The 24,945-nt window shown below is 51.2% G+C and overlaps 2 protein-coding genes across 4 annotated transcripts in view; one reads left to right on the top strand and one right to left on the bottom strand.

The window, feature by feature from the left end:
* STN1 (STN1 subunit of CST complex) overlaps window positions 1-13,923 on the bottom strand; it is a 51,020-nt gene extending 37,097 nt beyond the window's left edge. For both annotated transcript variants that reach the window (XR_011318536.1, XM_069753848.1), the window contains exon 1: window positions 13,842-13,923. The gene's annotated coding sequence lies outside the window, so the exon portion shown is untranslated. The remainder of the gene's footprint in view (window positions 1-13,841) is intronic.
* Window positions 13,903-24,945, top strand: part of SLK (STE20 like kinase) — a 57,353-nt gene continuing 46,310 nt past the window's right edge. For both annotated transcript variants that reach the window (XM_069753841.1, XM_069753840.1), the window contains exon 1: window positions 13,903-14,826. In XM_069753841.1, the coding sequence (XP_069609942.1) occupies window positions 14,677-14,826 (150 nt within the window). In that variant the 5' untranslated portion in view covers window positions 13,903-14,676. The remainder of the gene's footprint in view (window positions 14,827-24,945) is intronic.

Here is a 24,945-nt window from a genome sequence, read left to right as displayed (position 1 = left end):
TGTGATACGCGGCGTGAGGACATGTGTCCCCCAGAACAAGGCCGGATCCAATACAATTGTGAAATGACAAGCACGACAACACTGAACAAGTGAAATGCGACAGCGGTGACTGCAATAAAACCGCAGCAATTAATGCATTCGTATCTACCCTAAACTAAAAGTGTCGATACACAAACTAAACTCAGACAAAACCTATGAATTTATGTATCACCCGCCAATCATTTTTTGCATATTTGATGTTCCACTGACATTCCTTTCTGCAGATTGTCAGAAAAATAAAGATTAGGCATGTTGAATTTTAACATGTCCAATCATGTTTTAATAAGCCTGTTGAGAACACATGCAGCATGCTCATCTGATCTGAGCATGCACATGGATAGGGGGTTTGGAGAGATCGCTGAGGGGCAACAACTATTAAGGTTTTGATCCCACAGTGAGTCTACACTTCCAACAAAGTGTATCGGATTTATAGAAACCTCCTTTTGTTTAAAAGGAGCCTGTCAGCAGGATTGTGCACAGTAACCTACAGACGGTGTCAAGTCGGCGCCGTTATACTGATTACAATGATACCTGGTGATGAAATCCATCTTGTGGTTGTTGTGTAATCTTTATTTTCAGTTTCGAGTTAATGATATGCCCATGCTCCAGGGGGGTCTGTGGGGGTCTTCACGTGGTGCTCTGATTAGGGATTCATAATGCAGACTGCTGACAGGTCACTGATCCCTCCGTGTCCTGCTCCCTAGTTTACATCTATATATATATGAGGCATCGTGATTACTCGCTAGCTCCGCCCCCCACCACCACACATAATCCCGCCCCCCCACCATATTGCCACACATAATCCGCCCCCCCACATTACCACACGAGGCTCCACCCCCCCACATTACCACACGAGGCTCCGTCCCCACACATTACCACACGAGGCTCCGTCCCCCCACATTACCACACGAGGCTCCGTCCCCACACATTACCACACGAGGCTCCGTCCCCACACATTACCACATGAGGCTCCGTCCCCCCACATTACCACATGAGGCTCCGTCCCCACACATTACCACACGAGGCTCCGTCCCCACACATTACCACACGAGGCTCCGTCCCCCCACATTACCACATGAGGCTCCATCCCCCCACATTACCATACGAGGCTCCATCCCCCCACATTACCATACGAGGCTCCACCCCCCCACATTACCACACGAGGCTCCACCCCCCCACATTACCACACGAGGCTCCGTCCCCCCACATTACCACACGAGGCTCCGTCCCCACACATTACCACACGAGGCTCCGTCCCCACACATTACCACACGAGGCTCCGTCCCCCCACATTACCACATGAGGCTCCGTCCCCACACATTACCACACGAGGCTCTGTCCCCCCACATTACCACATGAGGCTCCATCCCCCCACATTACCACACGAGGCTCCGTCCCCACAGATTACCACACGAGGCTCCGTCCCCCCACATTACATGAGGCTCCGTCCCCACACATTACCACACGAGGCTCCGTCCCCCCACATTACCACATGAGGCTCCGTCCCCACACATTACCACACGAGGCTCCGTCCCCCCACATTACATGAGGCTCCGTCCCCACACATTACCACACGAGGCTCCGTCCCCCCACATTACATGAGGCTCCGTCCCCACACATTACCACACGAGGCTCCGTCCCCCCACATTACCACACGAGGCTCCGTCCCCCCACAATACCACACGAGGCTCCGTCCCCCCACATTACCACACGAGGCTCCGTCCCCCCACATTTCCATATGAGGCCCCGTCCCCCACATTTCCACGAGGCTCCGTCCCCACACATTACCACACGAGGCTCCATCCTCACACGTGATTGTGTTTACAGAGAAATTTTAACTTAATTTATGTTTCGTTATGAAATTTGCTTAGATACTGGAATGAATAAAAAACGCATATCTTACTGAATGAAGTTTGTTTTTGATTTTACACTGTGAATAAAATGTATTATTATTATTATTCAGATTTTTAATGATTATTATTGTTATTAACTTCATTTTAAGTTAATTTACCACCTGCGTAAGCGCTATTGAATGTTGTCATTATTTACTTTAACCCCTTTCTGCCATTGGACGTAATATTCCGTCCATGTGGGGTGGGCCTTAATTCCCAAGGACGGAATATTACGTCCAGCGCGATCGGCCGCGCTCACGGGGGGAGCGCCGCCGATCGCGGCCGGGTGTCAGCTGCTTATCGCAGCTGACATCCGGCACTATGTGCCAGGAGCGGTCACGGACCGCCCCCGGCACATTAACCCCCGGCACACCGCGATCAAAGATGATCGCGATGTGCCGGCGGTGCAGGGAAGCATCGCGCAGGGAGGGGGCTCCCTGCGGGCTTCCCTGAGACCCCCGCAGCAACGCGATGTGATCGCGTTGCTCCGGGGGTCTCCTACCTTCCTCCCTGCAGTAAGTCCCGGATCCAAAATGGCCGCGGATCCGGGTCCTGCAGGGAGGGAGGTGGCTTACCAAGTGCCTGCTCAGAGCAGGCACTTGGTAACGCTGCACTGCTCTCAGACAGATCGGTGATCTGTCAGAGTGCTGTGCAAACTGGCAGATCACCGATCTGTATTGTCCCCCCCTGGGGCAAAGTAAAAAAGTAAAAAAAAAAATTTCCAAGTGTGTAATAAAAAAAAAAAAAAAAAAATCCTAAATAATGAAAAAAAAAAAAAAATATTATTCCCATAAATACATTTCTTTATCTAAATAAAAAAAACAAAACAATAAAAGTACACATATTTAGTATCTCCGCGTCCGTAACGACCCGACCTATAAAACTGGCCCACTAGTTAACCCCTTCAGTAAACACCGTAAGAAAAAAAAAAAAAAAACGAGGCAAAAAACAACGCTTTATTATCATACCGCCAAACATAAAGTGGAATAACACGCGATCAAAAAGACGGATATAAATAACCATGGTACCGCTGAAAGCGTCATCTTGTCCCGCAAAAAACGAGCCACCATACAGCGACAACAGCAAAAAAATAAAAAAGTTATAGTCCTCAGAATAAAGCGATGCAAAAATAATTATTTTTTTCTATAAAATAGTTTTTATCGTATAAAAGCGCCAAAACATAAAAAAATGATATAAATGAGGTGTCGCTGTAATCGTACTGAACCGAAGATTAAAACTGCTTTATCAATTTTACCAAACGCGGAACGGTATAAACGCCTCCCCCAAAAGAAATTCATGAATAGCTGGTTTTTGGTCATTCTGCCTCACAAAAATCGGAATAAAAAGCGATCAAAAAATGTCACGTGCCCGAAAATGTTACCAATAAAAACGTCAACTCGTCCCGCAAAAAACAAGACCTCACATGACTCTGTGGACTCAAATATGGAAAAATTATAGCTCTCAAAATGTGGTAACGCAAAAAATATTTTTTGCAATAAAAAGCGTCTTTCAGTGTGTGACGGCTGCCAATCATAAAAATCCGCTAAAAAACCCGCTATAAAAGTAAATGAAAAAAATGTATTTATTTCCATTTTCCCATTAGGGTTAGGGCTAGGGTTAGGGTTAGGGCTAGGGTTAGGGCTAGGGTTAGGGCTAGGGTTAGGGCTAGGGTTAGGGCTAGGGTTAGGGCTAGGGTTAGGGTTAGGGCTAGGGTTAGGGCTAGGGTTAGGGCTAGGGTTAGGGTTAGGGCTAGGGTTAGGGTTGGGACTAGGGTTAGGGTTAGGGCTAGGGTTAGGGTTGGGGCTAGGGTTAGGGCTAGGGTAAGGGCTAGGGTTAGGGTTAAGGCTACAGTTAGGGTTGGGGCTAAAGTTAGGGTTAGGGTTTGGATTACATTTGCGATTGGGATTAGGATTAGGGGTGTGTCTGGGTTAGAGGTGTGGTTAGGGTTACCGTTGGGATTAGGGTTAGGGGAGTGTTTGGATTAGGGTTTCAGTTATAATTGGGGGGTTTCCACTATTTATGCACATCAGGGGGATCTCTAAACGCGACATGGCGACCGATCTCAATTCCATCCAATTCTGCATTGAAAAAGTAAAACAGTGCTCCTTCCCTTCCGAGCTCTCCCGTGCGCCCAAACAGGAGTTTACCCCAACATATGGGGTATCAGCGTACTCAGGACAAATTGGACAACAACTTTTGGGGTCTAATTTCTCCTTTTACCCTCGAGAAAATACAAAACTGGGGGCTAAAAAATAATTTTGAGGGGAAATTTTTTATTTTATTTTCACGGCTCTGCGTTATAAACTGTAGTGAAATACTTGGGGGCTCAAAGTTCTCACAACACATCTAAATAAGTTCCTTGGGGGGTCTAGTTTCCAATATGGGGTCACTTGTGGGGGGTTTCTACTGTTTAGGTACATTAGGGGCTCTGCAAACACAATGTGACGCCTGCAGACCATTCCATCTAAGTCTGTATTCCAAATGGCTCTCCTTCCCTTCCGAGCCCTCCCATGCGCCCAAACGCTGGTTCTCCCCCACATATAGGGTATCAGCGCACTCAGGACAAATTGCACAACAACTTTTGGGGTCCAATTTCTCCTGTTACCCTCAGGAAAATACAAAACTGGGGGCTAAAAAATTATTTTTGTGGGAAAAAAATTTTGTTTTATTTTTACGGCTCTGCATTATAAACTTCTGTGAAGCTCTTATTGGGTCAAAGTGCTCACCACACATCTAGATAAGTTCCTTAGGGGGTCTACTTTTCAAAATGGTGTCACTTGTGGGGGGTTTCAATGTTTAGGTACATCAGTGGCTCTCCAAACGCAACATGGCGTCCAATCTCAATTCCTGTCAATTTTGCATTGAAAGGTCAAACGGCGCTCCTTCCCTTCCGAGCTCTCCCATGCGCCCAAACAATGGTTTACCCCCACATATGGGGTATCAGAGTACTCAGGACAAATTGTGCCACAACTTTTGTGGTCCAATTTCTTCTCTTACCATTGGGAAAATAAAAAATTGGGGGCGAAAAGATAATTTTTGTGAAAAAAAAATGATTTTTTATTTTTACGGTTCTGCATTATAAACTTCTGTGAAGCACTTGGTGGGTCAAAGTGCTCACCACACCTCTAGATAAGTTCCTTAGGGGGTCTACTTTCCAAAATGTTGTCACTTGTGGGGGGTTTCAATGTTTAGGCACATCAGTGGCTCTCCAAACACAACATGGCGTCTCATCTCAATTCCTGTCAATTTTGCATTGAAAGGTCAAACGGCGCTCCTTCCCTTCCGAGCTCTCCCATGCGCCCAAACAATGGTTTACCCCCACATATGGGGTATCAGAGTACTCAGGACAAATTGTGCCACAACTTTTGTGGTCCAATTTCTTCTCTTACCATTGGGAAAATAAAAAATTTGGGGCGAAAAGATAATGTTTGTGAAAAAAAATGATTTTTTATTTTTACGGTTCTGCATTATTAACTTCTGTGAAGCACTTGGTGGGTCAAAGTGCTCACCACACCTCTAGATAAGTTCCTTAGGGGGTCTACTTTCCAAAATGGTGTCACTTGTGGGGGGTTTCAATGTTTAGGCACATCAGTGGCTCTCCAAACGCAACATGGCGTCCCATCTCAATTCCAGTCAACTTTGCATTGAAAAGTCAAATGGCGCTCCTTCCCTTCCGAGCTCTGCCATGCGCACAAACTGTGGTTAACCCCCACATATGGGGTATCAGCGTACTCAGGACAAATTGTACAACAACTTTTGGGGTCCATTTTCTCCTGTTACCCTTGGCAAAATAAAACAAATTGGAGCTGAAGTAAATTTTTTGTGAAAAAAAGTTAAATGTTAATTTTTATTTAAACATTCCAAAAATTCCTGTGAAGCACCTGAAGGGTTAATAAACTTCTTGAATGTGGTTTTGAGAACCTTGAGGGGTGCAGTTTTTAGAATGGTGTCACACTTGGGTATTTTCTATCATATAGACCCCTCAAAATGACTTCAAATGAGATGTGGTCCCTAAAATAAAATGGTGTTGTAAAAATGAGAAATTGCTGGTCAACTTTTAACCCTTATAACTCCCTAACAAAAAAAAAAATTTGGTTCCAAAATTGTGCTGATGTAAAGTAGACATGTGGGAAATGTTACTTATTAAGTATTTTGTGTGACATATCTCTGTGATTTAATTGCATAAAAATTCAAAGTTGGAAAATTGCGAAATTTTCAAAATTTTCGCCAAATTTCCGTTTTTTTCACAAATAAACGCAGGTAATATCAAAGAAATTTTACCACTATCATGAAGTACAATATGTCACGAGAAAACAATGTCAGAATCACCGGGATCCGTTGAAGCGTTCCAGAGTTATAACCTCATAAAGGGACAGTGGTCAGAATTGTAAAAATTGACCCGGTCCATAACGTGCAAACCACCCTTGGGGGTAAAGGGGTTAATCACCAGCAGCGTTAATTAGATAGCAATGAGCGTGCCGAGCGTTAGCTGGCTGGAAACAGCTAGTTATGAATATATGCACATACTGAAAAAAATCTTTCTGCAGGCAGGTGTCGGCGGTGCCATCTTGCTAGAGAAGACAAAAATGGCCGTATCAAAGATGGAGCCGCACGCACAGTAGCAGCTATCGGATCACCTCTATATACACCGAGCTGCTACTGAGCAGGCACGGCGAGCATATCATTAACTAAAAACTGAAAATAAAAACTAAACAACAATCACAAGATGGATTTCATCACCAGGTATCATAGTAATCAGTATAACAGCCCGACCTGACAACGTCTGTAGGTTACTGTGCACAATCCTGCTGTGGTTCAAGTTTCAAATCTCCAATATGTCAATTTCTCTAACAGGTACGCTGAGTTTTATGTACAGATTTTGCCAAAATTAAATCAGACATGGAAAATTTGCAGGTAGAAAACGCACCAGTTTTAGCAGCGGAAATGCAATACAAACGCATGTAATCCGCACGTGAAGCTTTGTTAAAGCTAAATACTAGAAAGTGTAGAAGAGCAGCTTTATTTAAAACATGACATACTAAAAGTAGACAAAAAATGCATTAAAAAAGTGATAAAAACATGTAAAAAGACAGTCAAAAAAAGCCACAAAAAAACGGAGGTAAAGTAATTTACTTACAAGGTTCAGAAAATCTGCAATATCATGTTTTTCTAACTTTTCCTATCCAGCAGTCTGTGAAAAACAGGCAGCACACAGCTGGCATGTCAAGGGCGGATGGGTTTTTTCTTACAGGTCCATAGACTTACATTATTGAGTTTGATATGACACTTGAATCAATACCAGACAGGTCTCCGCAATTTTGGTCAGACGGCTCGGTCTGTGAAAAATATGAAGATGTGAACAGCCCCATAGACTTTCATAGGTACGAGTGCTGTCCGCGAAAAACACAGATCGCACTCATATAAGGAAAACGGGACAAGTTCTATCAGTGAGTCTCTTCGGAGCGTCATCCTAATTTGGTTCGATTTTCATCAGTTTTCGTATATGAAAAAAAAAAGTTTCTCCACCTTCTCCTATCTAGCCGCCCGTGGACACAGGACCGCACATGGATGCCATCCGAGCGACGTCAGATTTTTTTTTTCCACAGGTCTATCGACTTGCATTGACGATTTTGATTTGTCATGTGAACAGCCCCCTAGACTTTCATAGCTAGGAATGAGGTCCAAGAGAGATCACTGCCAGAATGGATCACACAGGCGTCTGTAGTCATTCTAGGGTCACGTCTAAGTGCTAAAATCATTTTATGGTGTGATAAAGGCGTCATGTGCACATCTTGGGATTTAAAGGCAATAAGTTGGTAGACTTTTAAGGTAACGGCCGATCTAAAAAAGTGCGACATCTATTTAACCATTTGTTTGCACCAGAGGATCCTGAAATCACAGATTGGGGTGCTGTAAACTTTAGCCCTCATATGCATATTAGATTTATATTGGCCGACCTTACTGGCAATGATGGGTTTGGCTGACCGTCTAATGTTGTACGCGAGTCTCGGACAATTCGGCCAAAATGGCTTCGGGCTACACAAATGACAAACAGCTATCTAATGCGTATGGTGGGCTGCTACCTGGCATCCAGCTGGAAAGGACAGTGCAGCCCTGGACTAGGATGCTGGAAATGCTGGGCACGCACATCACATGTACACAGCCTGCTGATAATAATAATTACCTATATACCCAAGCATGGCTTCCCAGGTCATGCTCATTGTCAGAGCGGATTTGTCTGACCTTTGCTCTGCACGCCATCGATATCATCAGTAAACACTTTACAGCGCAGTATCAGCTGATGGACATTACATCATTCAGTGCTGTAGATCACCCTGAATCCGGGGCCCCATCATATGGGACAAGGATCAGGGAGACCCTTCTTACTCTATAGGTGGTATGTGATACTAAATGTCGGAGATGGGAAGTGACCTCTAATTTCCACATTACTATACACACGAACACAGAAGAATTTTCTTTTTCCCAAAAAATTGTGTCTCCTCTCAAACCGGCACCAGAGGCAACGATGGCACCCCTGTGCTGACCGAGGGACTGCCATCCATGCAGCTCCACAGAGGTCGCCGAAGTCCCCGGCGTTTACTGCATAATTACGTCTCATGTATTTAGTGTCTGCAGAACTACTTGTCCCGGGCGCTCGGTGCCTGCAGAACTACTTGTCCCGGGCGCTCGGTGCCTGCAGAACTACTTGTCCCGGGCGCTCGGTGCCAGCAGAACTACTTGTCCCGGGCGCTCGGTGCCTGCAGAACTACTTGTCCCGGGCGCTCGGTGCCTGCAGAACTACTTGTCCCGGGCGCTCGGTGCCTGCAGAACTACTTGTCCCGGGCGCTCGGTGCCTGCAGAACTACTTGTCCCGGGCGCTCGGTGCCTGCAGAACTACTTGTCCCGGGCGCTCGGTGCCTGCAGAACTACTTGTCCCGGGCGCTCGGTGCCTACAGAACTACGGGGCCCGGATACTCAGTGCCTGCAGAACTACGTGTCCAGGGCGCTCGGTGCCTGCAGAACTACTTGTCCCGGGCGCTCGGTGCCTGCAGAACTACATGACCCGGGCACTCGGTGCCTACAGAACTACGGCGCCCGGATACTCAGTGCCTGCAGAACTACGTGTCCAGGGCGCTCGGTGCCTGCAGAACTACATGACCCGGGCACTCGGTGCCTACAGAACTACGGGGCCCGGATACTCAGTGCCTGCAGAACTACGTGTCCAGGGCGCTCGGTGCCTGCAGAACTACATGACCCGGATACTCAGTGCCTATAGAACTATGGGTCCCGGACACTCGGTGCCTGCAGGATTACGGGTCCCGAACACTTGGTGCCTGCAGAACTACATGACCCGGACGCTCGGTGCCTGCAGAACTACGGGTCCCGGGCACTCGGTGCCTGCAGAACTACAGGTCCCAGGCGCTTGGTGCCTGCAGAGCTGCATGACCCGGGCACTCGGTGCCTGCAGAACTACGGGTCCCGGGCGCTCCGTGCCTGCAGAACTACGGGTCCAGGGCGCTCGGTGCCTGCAGAACTACGGGTCCCGGGTGCTCGGTGCCTGCAGAACTACATGTCCCGGACACTTGGTGCCTGCAGAATTACGGGTTCCGGGCGCTCGGTGCCTGCAGAACTACGGGTTCCGGGCGCTCGGTGCCTGCAGAACTACGGGTTCCGGGCGCTCGGTGCCTGCAGAACTACGGGTTCCGGGCACTCGGTGCCTGCAGAACTACAGGTCCCGGACACTTGGTGCCTGCAGAATTACGGGTTCCGGGCGCTCGGTGCCTGCAGAACTACATGACCCGGATGCTCGGTGCCTGCAGAACTACATGTCCCGGACACTTGGTGCCTGCAGAATTACGGGTTCCGGGCGCTCGGTGCCTGCAGAACTACGGGTTCCGGGCGCTCGGTGCCTGCAGAACTACGGGTTCCGGGCGCTCGGTGCCTGCAGAACTACGGGTTCCGGGCACTCGGTGCCTGCAGAACTACGGGGCCCGGATACTCAGTGCCTGCAGAACTACGTGTCCAGGGCGCTCGGTGCCTGCAGAACTACATGACCCGGATACTCGGTGCCTACAGAACTATGGGTCCCGGACACTCGGTGCCTGCAGGATTACGGGTCCCGAACACTTGGTGCCTGCAGAACTACATGACCCGGACGCTCGGTGCCTGCAGAACTACGGGTCCCGGGCACTCGGTGCCTGCAGAACTACAGGTCCCAGGCGCTTGGTGCCTGCAGAGCTGCATGACCCGGGCACTCGGTGCCTGCAGAACTACGGGTCCCGGGTGCTCGGTGCCTGCAGAACTACAAGTCCCGGCCGCTCGGTGCCTGCAGAACTACATGAACCGGGCACTCGGTGCCTGCAGAACTACGGGTCCCGGGCGCTCCGTGCCTGCAGAACTACGGGTCCAGGGCGCTCGGTGCCTGCAGAACTACGGGTCCCGGGTGCTCGGTGCCTGCAGAACTACATGTCCCGGACACTTGGTGCCTGCAGAACTACGGGTTCCGGGCGCTCGGTGCCTGCAGAACTACGGGTTCCGGGCGCTCGGTGCCTGCAGAACTACGGGTTCCGGGCGCCTGCAGAACTACGGGTTCCGGGCGCCTGCAGAACTACGGGTTCCGGGCGCCTGCAGAACTACGGGTTCCGGGCGCTCGGTGCCTGCAGAACTACGGGTTCCGGGCGCCTGCAGAACTACGGGTTCCGGGCGCCTGCAGAACTACGGGTTCCGGGCGCTCGGTGCCTGCAGAACTACGGGTTCCGGGCGCTCGGTGCCTGCAGAACTACGGGTTCCGGGCGCCTGCAGAACTACGGGTTCCGGGCGCTCGGTGCCTGCAGAACTACGGGTTCCGGGTGCTCGGTGCCTGCAGAACTACGGGTTCCGGGCACTCGGTGCCTGCAGAACTACAGGTCCCAGGCGCTTGGTGCCTGCAGAGCTGCATGACCCGGGCACTCGGTGCCTGCAGAACTACGGGTCCCGGGTGCTCGGTGCCTGCAGAACTACAAGTCCCGGCCGCTCGGTGCCTGCAGAACTACATGAACCGGGCACTCGGTGCCTGCAGAACTACGGGTCCCGGGCGCTCCGTGCCTGCAGAACTACGGGTCCAGGGCGCTCGGTGCCTGCAGAACTACGGATCCCGGGTGCTCGGTGCCTGCAGAACTACATGTCCCGGACACTTGGTGCCTGCAGAATTACGGGTTCCGGGCGCTCGGTGCCTGCAGAACTACGGGTTCCGGGCGCTCGGTGCCTGCAGAACTACGGGTTCCGGGCGCCTGCAGAACTACGGGTTCCGGGCGCTCGGTGCCTGCAGAACTACGGGTTCCGGGCGCTCGGTGCCTGCAGAACTACGGGTTCCGGGCGCTCGGTGCCTGCAGAACTACGGGTTCCGGGCGCTCGGTGCCTGCAGAACTACGGGTTCCGGGCGCTCGGTGCCTGCAGAACTACGGGTTCCGGGCGCCTGCAGAACTACGGGTTCCGGGCGCTCGGTGCCTGCAGAACTACGGGTTCCGGGTGCTCGGTGCCTGCAGAACTACGGGTTCCGGGCACTCGGTGCCTGCAGAACTACAGGTCCCAGGCGCTTGGTGCCTGCAGAGCTGCATGACCCGGGCACTCGGTGCCTGCAGAACTACGGGTCCCGGGTGCTCGGTGCCTGCAGAACTACAAGTCCCGGCCGCTCGGTGCCTGCAGAACTACATGAACCGGGCACTCGGTGCCTGCAGAACTACGGGTCCCGGGCGCTCCGTGCCTGCAGAACTACGGGTCCAGGGCGCTCGGTGCCTGCAGAACTACGGATCCCGGGTGCTCGGTGCCTGCAGAACTACATGTCCCGGACACTTGGTGCCTGCAGAATTACGGGTTCCGGGCGCTCGGTGCCTGCAGAACTACGGGTTCCGGGCGCTCGGTGCCTGCAGAACTACGGGTTCCGGGCGCCTGCAGAACTACGAGTTCCGGGCGCTCGGTGCCTGCAGAACTACGGGTTCCGGGCGCTCGGTGCCTGCAGAACTACGGGTTCCGGGCGCCTGCAGAACTACGGGTTCCGGGCGCTCGGTGCCTGCAGAACTACGGGTTCCGGGCGCTCGGTGCCTGCAGAACTACGGGTTCCGGGCGCCTGCAGAACTACGGGTTCCGGGCGCCTGCAGAACTACGGGTTCCGGGCGCCTGCAGAACTACGGGTTCCGGGCGCTCGGTGCCTGCAGAACTACGGGTTCCGGGCGCTCGGTGCCTGCAGAACTACGGGTTCCGGGCGCTCGGTGCCTGCAGAACTACGGGTTCCGGGCGCTCGGTGCCTGCAGAACTACGGGTTCCGGGCGCTCGGTGCCTGCAGAACTACGAGTTCCGGGCGCCTGCAGAACTACGGGTTCCGGGCGCCTGCAGAACTACGGGTTCCGGGCGCTCGGTGCCTGCAGAACTACGGGTTCCGGGCGCTCGGTGCCTGCAGAACTACGGGTTCCGGGCGCCTGCAGAACTACGGGTTCCGGGCGCTCGGTGCCTGCAGAACTACGGGTTCCGGGCGCTCGGTGCCTGCAGAACTACGGGTTCCGGGCGCCTGCAGAACTACGGGTTCCGGGCGCTCGGTGCCTGCAGAACTACGGGTTCCGGGCGCTCGGTGCCTGCAGAACTACGGGTTCCGGGCGCTCGGTGCCTGCAGAACTACGGGTTCCGGGCGCCTGCAGAACTACGGGTTCCGGGCGCCTGCAGAACTACGGGTTCCGGGCGCTCGGTGCCTGCAGAACTACGGGTTCCGGGCGCTCGGTGCCTGCAGAACTACGGGTTCCGGGCGCCTGCAGAACTACGGGTTCCGGGCGCTCGGTGCCTGCAGAACTACGGGTTCCGGGCGCTCGGTGCCTGCAGAACTACGGGTTCCGGGCGCTCGGTGCCTGCAGAACTACGGGTTCCGGGCGCCTGCAGAACTACGGGTTCCGGGCGCCTGCAGAACTACGGGTTCCGGGCGCCTGCAGAACTACGGGTTCCGGGCGCTCGGTGCCTGCAGAACTACGGGTTCCGGGCGCTCGGTGCCTGCAGAACTACGGGTTCCGGGCGCTCGGTGCCTGCAGAACTACGGGTTCCGGGCGCTCGGTGCCTGCAGAACTACGGGTTCCGGGCGCTCGGTGCCTGCAGAACTACGAGTTCCGGGCGCCTGCAGAACTACGGGTTCCGGGCGCCTGCAGAACTACGGGTTCCGGGCGCTCGGTGCCTGCAGAATTACGGGTTCCGGGCGCTCGGTGCCTGCAGAACTACGGGTTCCGGGCGCTCGGTGCCTGCAGAACTACGGGTTCCGGGCGCACTGTGCCTGCAGAACTAGAAGTCCCATGAACCATTCAGAAGTGTGCAATGTCTCCTGGAACTTGTAGTTCTACATGAATATAGGGCTGGATTAATAGTTTTGCTTACAAAGTGTAGCCCCGGCCCTGTCCCCGGCCACAGCCCTCAGCATCCTCCCCTCCTGCGCGGCCACCGCTGCACCCGGGTATAAATAGTATGGGCTGCTGTGGAAACTCTCAGGGTTCTGATGTGACATTTCGTTTGTGGCTATTATTGTTAATAAAGTTCTAACAAAAAAAAAATCCTGTTACTACGGAAACGAGCGCGCGCACCGGCAGACAGGCTGAAGCGCGGCCTAGGGGGTGGCGGAGCGTCCTCCGCAGCTCTATCCTGTACAGACCAGGCCGAAAAACGAAAACCGCTCTCTGTTCTATCCAGTTCTACCTCGTCCTCTATCCGTCGGATAGACGGTGTCCGTTGTATGCGTTAATCATTATTAATAAAGATCGAAGAAAAAAAAAGTTGTTGCTAGGGAAACGTTCGCGCTCCCGGCAGAGGCAGTAGAGAGGTACCGCGGGGACGCGCAGCCGCAGAGCGGGGCCCAGTGTAGTAGAGGAAGTGTGAGCGGCCGCAGCGCGGCTTATGTCTCACCTCCGGGCGCCTGTCGTCTCTGCTGCTCGGGTCGGGGGATCCGGGTGCTGCTCCTCGGGTAACCGCCCTCTCCTTCCTCCTCCCTCTGTGGCCGGGGCCGCGTCCCCGTGATGGGCTGGGCCTGACAGGAACGTGTGAGTAATAACCGCGGCCTGCGGAGAGGACTTACAGCAGGTGTCCATTGATAAAGCGCTGCTCCTGCTCTCACATTATCTGCGGACGGGATCGCATAGGAGCGAGCGATTCACGACCGATCTAGGATCTCCAAAGGGGTTGGAACCGGTCCGGCCTGGATCTCCCGGTGTCTGTGTTCTCACCGGGATCAAGTGGGATTTACTGTCACTAGAAAGGATCTACTGCCCTAATATCAGGGAGGAACTAGTCCTTTATCATCGGAGGGATCAATTAGGATCTGCTCTAACTGTCATCAGATCAAGGAGGATCTATTTGTGTAAATGCTGAGGGATTAACAGAATTGACTCTTCTATCAGGAGGGATCAGAAAGGATCTACTGTTCTCAGAAAGGATCTGGTGCCTGCAGAAAAGATCTAACTCCCTCAGAAAGGATCTACTGCCCTCAGGATCTACAGTTCTCAGAAAGGATCTACTGTTCACAGAAAGGATCTGCTGCCCTCAGAAAAGATCTGCTGCCCTATTTGCAGAGTTATTGGGGAGGATATACCGGATTCCCCAGTTGATCACCCCTCACTTTCCTGTAATTAGGTGGGGCATGAAGCCAGCAGCCCCCCGCTGAGGCGTCTACTCTTCTCCACAAGTCCAGGGCTGCGGTTTGAGGTTTGGGGGGGAAGCGGCCACCCAGAAAAAAACAGAGGAAATGTCTTTCTTTAACTTTCGTAAGATCTTTAAGCTCGGCGGGGACAAAAAGAAGAAGCAATACGAGCACGTGAAGAGGGATCAGAACCCCGAGGAGATCTGGGAGATCATCGGCGAGCTGGGCGACGGGGCCTTCGGGAAGGTTTATAAGGTGAGTGAAGATTGGGGGGGGGGAGGGGAGATGGGATCGGTGCAGTGGGGTCATCTGTGGACGGCGGGAAGTAACCTGAGAGATCAGGTCGATCCTGTTCGGCAGATTTAGTTGCCTCTCAGGAGTCTAGAATTCCCAGTTTGAGGCCAAACCAGTCTCCAACTCTACTGGTAAATCTCCATCCAGAGCGCTCTGCTATTCCGTGTGCCTGGAAGGGGTGATATATGACATTTTGGGAGTTCTGTGGTTTCTATGAGCCCTTGTGATGGGGAATAGATGGGATCTTCTGTCCGATACGGTTCTTTATTTCCCAATATTGACACTGTGGGATTGTTTGGCTACATTGTATCTCCTTACCCGAGTCCGGTTCTGCCCTCTGGGATGTGAGAAAACAGTAGGAATAAATAACCGGTTCTACAAACTTTATGTGGGTCAGATTGGACCAGATGATGCAATGTGGGGACATTTTCACGTCTTTGTCGATGGACCTGGATCCACCCTACAGTTTTCTGATCACCGTAGGGTTCTCTGGTTACTGAGACGATCCATGGAAGGTCCTGTGTCATACCATGTGACCATGTGCTCAGGAATTATCATCCCTCCCCAAATAAACAAAAAAAAAAAGACCACGGCCACTAATGAACTCTTCCGGTTGGACATGGTTTACTTTTGTTAGAACCAATTTGGTCAGACTGACATTGATAGGTATATTGTATGTGTGTGACTATTAAGCCACACCCCAATTTCACCTTAGCCCCTCCTCTTTTGACTAAATGGGCCGGGCAAGTGTCAAATAATTAAATGTCCCAGCTGCTGGATATATCGTATGTGAAATCTGGAGCCTGTGATCGCCATCAGTTGTCAGGAGGGGTCCCGCAGGATGGTGGGCTGTCATGCTCTGCTGATGACTGTGGTCCATACCTGTCAGGTCTCCCATCAGACTGCAGAGGAGATCTGACAGCTGTTTGTGACTCAGTATGGCTGCCACTTTTAGTCCTGTGCAGATCGCACGCTGGCAGGAGACTCATCATCAGAGCTTCAATGTCCGGCTCATCCGAGGGTTATTGACGAGGACAAGTGTTAGATGTTATATACGTCGCTCCATAAAGAGTCAGACGATCTCTCCCGTCTTCCTCCTAACGCCCCAGTGTCGTGATCGTACGCACGAGACGGTACAGGAGGATATATTGGGATTGGGCTCTCTGTGATCCTGTTTGGGTCACAGCATGTTCAATGTCTTGGCAGGGCTGTGGAGTAAGCCGAACCTCTGACTCCGACTCCTCAATTTCCATGACTCCGACTCCACCGAAATGGGATCCAACTCCACCGGGCTGTGGAGTCTTCAAACCAAACCTCCGACTCCTCAATTTCCTTCCACGACACCGACTCCACCAAAATGGGCTCCGACTGAGACTCCACAGCCCTGTGTCTTGGCTGCACAAAGTTTCTTATACAAGGGTCTTGGCACTTGGAGGGGATACATGATTATATTGTGACTACTGGAAAACCTTTACTTCTAGAAATATAATCTACAATGGGGGCAACTTGAGTGTTTTATTTGGAGATTAAAGCCGTGAATTTCAGCAAGCAGTTTACTCCAGAATGTTGCGACTTTTGGGGTCTTTACTCCAGTTCCCTTCCCATCCCCCTGGGCCGGCCTGACACATTCATTGTCATTTCCTCCAGCCCCAGGAGCCGGCAGTTGTAAGGTGTCCACGTCTTATAGTGAACTAGGCCTAGAGTTGAGCACATTTTTCAATATTCGGTTCAGATTACGATCGCTGTATTTGCAATATTCACCAAACGCCATGGGAGTCAGAATGGGCAAATATGTTCCAAACCCATCGTCAAATATAAATTCAGCAGGAATATGGCAAATTCGGATTCAGCGATCGTTTCCGAACATACTGGCACATCTTACTCCAGCGCGCCACCAATCTTAATTATTTCGGGCCTAAAAGCGGGTCTGACTTCTCGACTGATCATCTGTTACTGCAAGAGGAAATTTAATAAGACAAGATGCGAGGGGAGTAACTTAAGTGGGTGCCTCCAGAGCCTAGGGGGTCCCAAAAGGTCCTTTTTAGTTGAAGAAGACCCCCGACACTCTAAATCTGTAAGTTTTCAAAAGTTTTCCTCTCCTGCTGATGAAACAGTGATTTTGTCAAAACTGCTCAGAGCAGCCGAATAAGTGGCACATTGCTGTAATCGGGGCGTCTGCCCCTTACATTGTGCTGCTCGCAGATTAAATGGGGAAAAACCTGGTGGCAGATTGAAGCAATCCAAAAATACGTGTGATATGTCCGTCCTTCAGACTTTTTCTAGATATGTGGATTGTACCATGAAAAATAGCATCCACGTGTGATCAGAAAACTCCACAGTGTGAGGAGCCACCGCCATCCCTAGGGTCTCTATAGCACGCGTTGCCCTTTCGACACCGCTCGCCCATGTACCTATGTTAGACCCTTGTTAGGTGGGAGCCCTATTGGAGGTGGCACCTTCTGGGCATCCTAATAATCGATGGATATGTTGTGCTTTGCCCTAATGGAGGCTTTTCTTCACAGCCGCTCTCTGCTCGTAAAGGGGAGACCAGATGGGATAGTGGCTCTCACCATGGGGACCGAACCCTAAAAGGCTTTTATTTAGGTCTACCCGGTCCCCAGTTGTTTCTCCTTGAGACTCTGTGACCTGATTGATGGGGGTTGATACCATTTGATCACTTTCTATTGTAGCGATCAAAGGGTTAAACAGCCACGTCAGGGGATCCTGTACCCCACAGAACGCGGGGGGGGGGGGGGGGACACCCTTGTAAAATATCAGCCGCAATAACAAACGGGCACGGGCGGTGCTTAAGGGGTTAGAAAGGGTTTTGTGCGGGTTATCTTCTAGGTATGATGTCACTTGTGGGATGACATCCTCCGCTGTCGTTCGCCGCCGTAGGTGTGGGCTCAGCTTTCTGCAGTGAATTGTGTAGGATCGCAGAGGAAATGCCATTTCCCCCCAGACTTCAGCGCCCTCCATACTTGTCTTGGGAGGCGGCATTTCCTGAGCCGCTGCCCCTGGCACATTATTCAGTAGAGCAGCTTGCAGGGGGCTAGTGAAAGTGTTGTTCTTCTTGTGGGAAAGTCACAGAAAGAAACCAAATCCCCCACTAGAGATTGATCTGCGCCCCGGCCCCCCACCCCCTGCTTCCTATTCACCTCTGCCTGCCAGGAGACTCTATAGTTTCAGTCATTCAATCTCCTGGCAGGAGTTCACTGTGCAGCCGCCATGTGATTGTCTGGAGCTGATCAGCTCATGTGCTTCATCATCACATGGAGGCGGCAGCCACAGCACAAAGTCACTGGCAGATGTCAGAGGGGGGCGTCCTGTGAGTGACCCTCTGATCAAGCAGCTGATCGCATGAAGGGGGATGGGAACTGCATTATCAGCAATTAGACGCCACTTAGAGGGGTTTTCTGGCTTCCGAAATCTCTTCTTCATGGCAGAGTTTGTGTTAAAGGGATCCGGCACCTGATTTTTCCTAAGTAATTTGAGTGCAGCATGATGAAGGGGCTGAGACCCTGATTCCAGTGATGTCGCTTACTCGACTTCTTGGTGCAGTTTTTATAAAACCCCTGTGTTCCCTGCTGTGGATGTATCAGTGCTCTGAATGCTGAGCTGTGTATAACCCCGCCCCCACCACTGATTGGCAGCTTCCTGTCTACACTGGTGGGGGCGGAGTTACACAGATTAGCTGGACTGCCTGGCACAAGATGCCTAGTCCTGAAGTTATGATTTCCTGCTGATAAAACACTGGTTGTATTAAATCGACAGCACACAGTCTAATAAGTGATACATATCTGGAATCAGGGTCTCTGCCCCTACATTATGCTGCTCTCAGATTTAATAGCAAAAACCTTTTGACATATTCCCTTTAAAAAAAACAAAATGTGTTTTGCTTGTCTATCCCGGGGCCAGCACTGAGCCTCAAACCAACAACCCTGAATTGCTGTCCTACCCCCTTATAGGAGCAGGATATCTGTCTCTGAGCCTTTCGTGCTGTGTCGTGGCTTATGTAACACATGCACAGCAGATCAAGTGAAGAACAAAGGGCATTTGGCAGTCTGGTCCGTGTAGTACATGTGCTCTCCATTATGTCTTTGCCACCGCAGCACGTTCTGCTTTGATTCCCTCCATGTACACGCACACTCTCCAGCTTTATTATAGGATGTGCAAGAGTTAATTAAAGGGAAGCTACAGGGGACAAACACGTTTCCTATAGTGAGAAATGACTAAAGATTCCGTCCCAGCGATCCATTCCTCCCAGAGCTGTAGAAGCCCCCAGAAGAGCAGGTGATGCCAGATATGGCCCTCCAGCGGGTGAATACTGGCCACTGTACGATCTGCAGCCCGAGGGCAAGTTATGGCCTTGTGTCTTGAGCCCCCTTTTCTTAAATGACCACAGTGAGGAGGCTTTTTGGACAAGGGCTATATGTCAAAACAAGGGATCGCGCTCGTCCGAATTATATGGTCGTCTGCAAGGGATCTAAATGGAGCGGTGGTTCAGCATGTGCGCCTTCGGTTCCGCGGTCCGCCGCGCGCTCCGTCAGTTCCATTCATTATTCTCCACACTGTAGTTAGCCGAATGTGTGGGCTTGTAATGATTATTGGGGTCCCAGTGTTACGCCCATCAGTTATGAAACATTTCTCACCTATCCTCTTGTAATGTCAGATGACTCTGATTCATATCCTTCTCTTAGGGAATGATGATCTGCATTTCGGATGGATATTTCTTCTATCCCGTTTCCTGCATTTGGGTCTCCTTTCCTATTTTATCTGTGACGCTCAGGCTATGTGCACACGTTCAGGTTTTTTCGCGTTTTTTTTTTTTTTTAGCATTTTTTTCACGGTAAAAACGCTATAAAAACTCATTAAAAACGCATACATTATGCATCCTATCATTTAGAATGCATTCTGCATGTTTTGTGCACATGATGCGTTTTTTTCCGCGAAAAAAACGCATCGTGGTAAAAAAAAAGCAGCATGTTCATTAATTTTGCAGACTTTCTGCGTTTTTCCCGCTATTCTATGCATTTGGGGAAAAACGCACCAAAAACGCGAAAAAAACACATGCGGATTTCTGGCAGAAATGTCCGGTTTTTGTCAGGAAAATTTCTGCAAGAAATCCTGACGTGTGCACATACCCTCACTGACCCGCTCTTGTGTGATGGGATCGTTCACACTCCTGGTGACCGGATGGCGGCTGGCTTCATACTGCGCATGGAAAGCTATTGAGTATGGGGTGGGCTTTGTTAATGGAAGGGGGATGCTGTCCCATCACCGCCGCTGCGAGGTTCCTGTTTACTTTCCATCCGTCCTGCTTCTTGTTAATGTGACAGGACATGTTCAATGGATTGGAGTGCAGAGGTTGCTGAGGGATATATTGGGATATCAAGTAATTGGCATTTAAGGGGCAATCACCGATCACGGTTCATAGTATGATCCTGCAGAGAGACAATTGCCATATTGAATGACCTGAACAGAAGTATTGTTACTTCTAATAAGATTTATAGTCTACAATAAGACTGTCACTGTCTGGGTTCGAACCCTTGAGCCCGTGCTTCGTGGTTGGTTTCTCTGTCCGCTGAGCCACAGCAGATTCACATTTTCTCTGTGTGTTTAGAGTAACAGCTGTTTTCATTTTCTCATTTGTCTGCCCTATCACTTTCTGGGTGCAGCTCTATATTCTTTCCCCCTCCCGGTTATACTTATTTGTTTTTCCAGCCATACTGCTAGTTTAAAGCCAGTCAGGGAAAGACCAGCTAGGGTTTCTCTTTGCTGTTTTTTCTTAAAGGGAACCTGTCACCCCCAAAATCGAAGGTGAGCTAAGCCCACCAGCATCAGGGGCTTATCTACAGCATTCTGTAATGCTATAGATAAGCTCCTGATGTATCCCGAAAGATGAGAAAAAGAGGTTAGATTATACTCACCCAGGGGCGGTCCCGGTACGATGGGCGTCGCGGTCCAGTCCGGGGCCTCCCATCTTCTTACGATGACGTCCTCTACTTGTATTCACGCTGCGGCTCTGGCGCAGGCGTACTTTATATGCCCTGTTGAGGGCCGGGCCTCTTTTTCCCGGCGCCTGTGCACTGCAGTACTTTGCTCTGCCCTCAACAGGACAGACAAAGTACGCCTGCGCCGGAGCCGCAGCGTGAAGATAAGAAGAGGACGTCCTCATAAGAAGATGGGAGCCCCGGACCGTGACGCCCATCGGACCGGACCGCCCCTGGGTGAGTATAATATAACCTCTTTTTCTCATCGTTCAGTATACATCAGGGGCTTATCTACACCATTACAGAATGCTGTAGATAAGTCCCTGATGCTGGTGGGCTTAGCTCACCTTCGATTGTCACCTTCGGTGGGCTTAGCTCACCGCTGTGCTCTGCTTTACGGCCGGCCGGCGCTGACAGTCAGTGTGGGAAGCTGACGCCGGGGGACGTGACAGACATCGGAATGTGAGTATGTACTGTTTTTTTTTTACTTTTACAATGGTAACCAGGGTAAATATCGGGTTAATAAGCGCGGCCCTGCACTTAGTAACCCGATGTTTACCCTGGTTACCCAGGGACTTCGGCATCGTTGAAGACAGTTTCAACGATGCCGAAGTCGTTCCCCTGATCGTTGGTCGCTGGAGAGCTGTCTGTGTGACAGCACCGCAGCGACCACACAACGACTTACCAACGATCACGGCCAGGTCGTATCGCTGGTCGTGATCGTTGGTAAGTCGTTTAGTGTAACGGTACCTTTAGGCAGGATCACAAATATACATTTACATCCAGGTACCTTATACATAACATCTTCTATGATTGGAGTCCTTCCCATCCCCTTTGTTTCCTTGTAGTACAGACGCCATGATGAAATTTCATGCCCAGAGCTTCTCTCTGAAGACCTCCCTCTTTGTCTGCAGCACGACTTCCTGTCACGGCGCTCTTAAAAATAAAAGTATCATTATACTGCCCCATAAATAAAATTTTCCTTAACTGTGGTTCCTGCACAAAACATGCCCCCGCACTGCCCCTCTGTATAATATCCCCCCCACACTGCCCCTCTGTATGATATCCCCCCACACTGCCCCTCTGTATAATATCCCCCCCACACTGCCCCTCTGTATGATATCCCCCCACACTGCCCCTCTGTATAATATCCCCCCCACACTGCCCCTCTATAGAATATCCCCCCACACTGCCCCTCTGTATAATATCCCCCCCACACTGTCCCTCTGTATAATATCCCCCTCACACTGCCCCTCTGTATAATATCCCCCCACACTGCCGCTCTGTATAATATCCCCCCACACTGCCGCTCTGTATAATATCCCCCCCACACTGCCCCTCTGTATAATATCCCCCCCACACTGCCCCTCTGTATAATATCCCCCCCACACTGCCCCTCTGTATATTATCCCCCTCACACTGCCCCTCTGTATAATATCCCCACACACACTGCCCCTCTGTATAATATCCCCACACACACTGCCCCTCTGTATATTATCCACAACACACACTGCCCCTCTGTATAATATCCACAACACACACTGCCCCTCTGTATAATATCCCCCCCACACTGCCCCTCTGTGTAATATCCCCCTCACAGTGCCCCTCTGTATAATATCCCCCCCACACTGCCCCTCTGTATAATATCCCCCCCACACTGCCCCTCTGTATAATATCCCCCCACACTGCCCCTCTGTATAATATCCCCCTCACACTGCCCCTCTGTATAATATCCCCCTCACACTGCCCCTCTGTATAATATCCCCCTCACACTGCCCCTCTGTATAATATCCCCACACACACTGCCCCTCTGTGTAATATCCCCCCACACTGCCCCTCTATGTAATATCCCCCTCACACTGCCCCTCTGTATAATATCCCCACACACACTGCCCCTCTGTGTAATATCCCCCCACACTGCCCCTCTATGTAATATCCCCCTCACACTGTCCCTCTGTGTAATATCCCCCCCCACACTACCCCTCTGTGTAATATCCCCCCCCCACACTGCCCCTCTGTGTAATATCCCCCCCACACTGCCCCTCCATATAATAGCCCCATAATGTGCCCTTGCAGTAACACCCAGCCCCATACCCCCTTCCCTCCCATCTATGGTCAGACTTGTAATCTTTGGCTCCAACATTACCATTCCTCACCGCGACCCCGACACCTCTGCGCAGCGCTGTGTTAAGAGCAGCAGTGTAATGAGGTCAGTGGCGTTACAGCAGCCTGTGGATGCTGCAGGTGGCAGAAGGTTTCTGGTCTGGCAGCCATTGGCTACCTATGTGGCTGTGGGACTAAGGTCCTCTCGATCAGTTTGCTCAACATCAGCATTTTCTGAACACTGGCTCCCCGTCAGAAGACGTGTTCCCTCCAGTGCCACCTGTAGAGGGAGCCACTCTGTAGTCAGTCTCTGGCTGGCATCCACAGGCCGCTGTTTCGGGCTTCTCTTTCCTTTCACATTATCTAATATATTCTTGGTCGTACGCCATTGACTTACAGAGCCGCTGTGTATTGGGATGGGGGGAGCAAAAAGCAGAGGAGGAGACTCTGGTTTGTCTTATATCCTCAGTCTTATTAAATCTATTTTCCAGTTTTGGAAAAACCTCCGTGCCCCGGCTGCAGTTTATTTAAAAAAACAAACTGCTTTGTTCACCTTCCCCAGGTTCAGCGCGGAGTTCCCGTGTCTGTTACTGGCTGCATTCAGTCAGCGAACTCAGCGGCCCTGCCCAAGTAGACAACAAAAATCTGCTGAGGTCACTGATTGTCTGCAGCGCTGTTGACGTGGTGTCATTACTGCCCTCAATAACAAACACCGGGAGGAGCCTTGGATCTGGACCTGGGGAGAGGAGTAAAGCCCAGTTTATTTGTATTTCAAAACGAACTGCAGATGGGGGGGCATCGGATTTCCGGAACCAGAATAGGTTTACAGGTGGCATTAAAGATACAGGAGCGCTCATTTGCATACATTACCCAGAAGGCATTGCCTGGCCTGTTAAGTGATGCTACATACCAGCGTGCCTTTGTTGTGCTCTATGGGCGCGGACCTTGATGAATGGTGCATTATTCTCAGGGAAGTACCGGCCGGCCGTATCTTGTGCACTGCTTCCTGTCTAGCACTTCCTGCTTCTGGTTAATGCACACTATACTCTTGTAGGACCCCCCTACTAGAATTACAGGGGCTTCTCTGGGAGGCTGTGGGATCCGATAAGATGAGGAATCCCACATCCTGGAAGATGTATGGTGTAATAGATGTCCGTCCTAAGAGCTCCGGTACAGTGCTGGCCTGCAGGGATGTGTGTGGATGACGCCATTAATCACAGCAAGCGCCAGAGCATATATGGATCGCCCCCACATTAGGGCAATGGGGTACTCGGAGCCGGGCCCTTCGGTTCTCGTCAGGGATGTCATGGTGGCCTGACCCGGTCCGTGGCCCTTTGAGGGGCGTTCAATAAAAGGTCGAAAGTTTATAGGATAATGTTCGTGACGCCACCTGTGGTATTCGGTCAGGGTGACCGACGCTGCTTAGGGGTCCGCTGGGGTGATGTGATGGCAGCTAGATGGTATACCTTCCCACAGGTGAAGTATATCCCCAGGGCTTCCCAGAGTGTAGATGGTGGATGGTGAGAGGCGCAGTGAATAATGAGGACACAAGGTTGCAGTCTCTTTACCATTACTGAAGGCTTCAGCATCCACAGTCCAGAGCACAGATCACGGGGTAGGCAGAGTCCGACCGGTCTGATGGCAATTCCAGAGTCCCCTTATCCAGGTGGAAATCGGTAGCCTTTCTCTAGCGCCTGAGTGTTGTAGTACCTCCCTGCTGAGCTCCTCGGTGAGGTCCTCACAACTATCGTAGATGTAATGTCTCTTTCTCTCTGTCCCCCTGATGGATAGGACAAACCCGTATGACTGATGGCCTGAGGCTTTTTACAGGGACCCTACGACGGCCCAGCCCCCACAAGTTGCCACCGTGCCTCCTGGGTATATGGTCGGGCAGCCGATGTGGAATCAACTGTCCTGCCAGTCTCTGACGTAAAGCATAGAGATCCTTACTCCCTCGGTGTTCTGGCTACCGGTTACTGCGCTT

Source organism: Ranitomeya imitator, chromosome 2 (assembly GCF_032444005.1).
Source record: "Ranitomeya imitator isolate aRanImi1 chromosome 2, aRanImi1.pri, whole genome shotgun sequence".
Taxonomy (NCBI): domain Eukaryota; kingdom Metazoa; phylum Chordata; class Amphibia; order Anura; family Dendrobatidae; genus Ranitomeya; species Ranitomeya imitator.
This window is presented reverse-complemented; position numbering and strand designations above follow the sequence as displayed.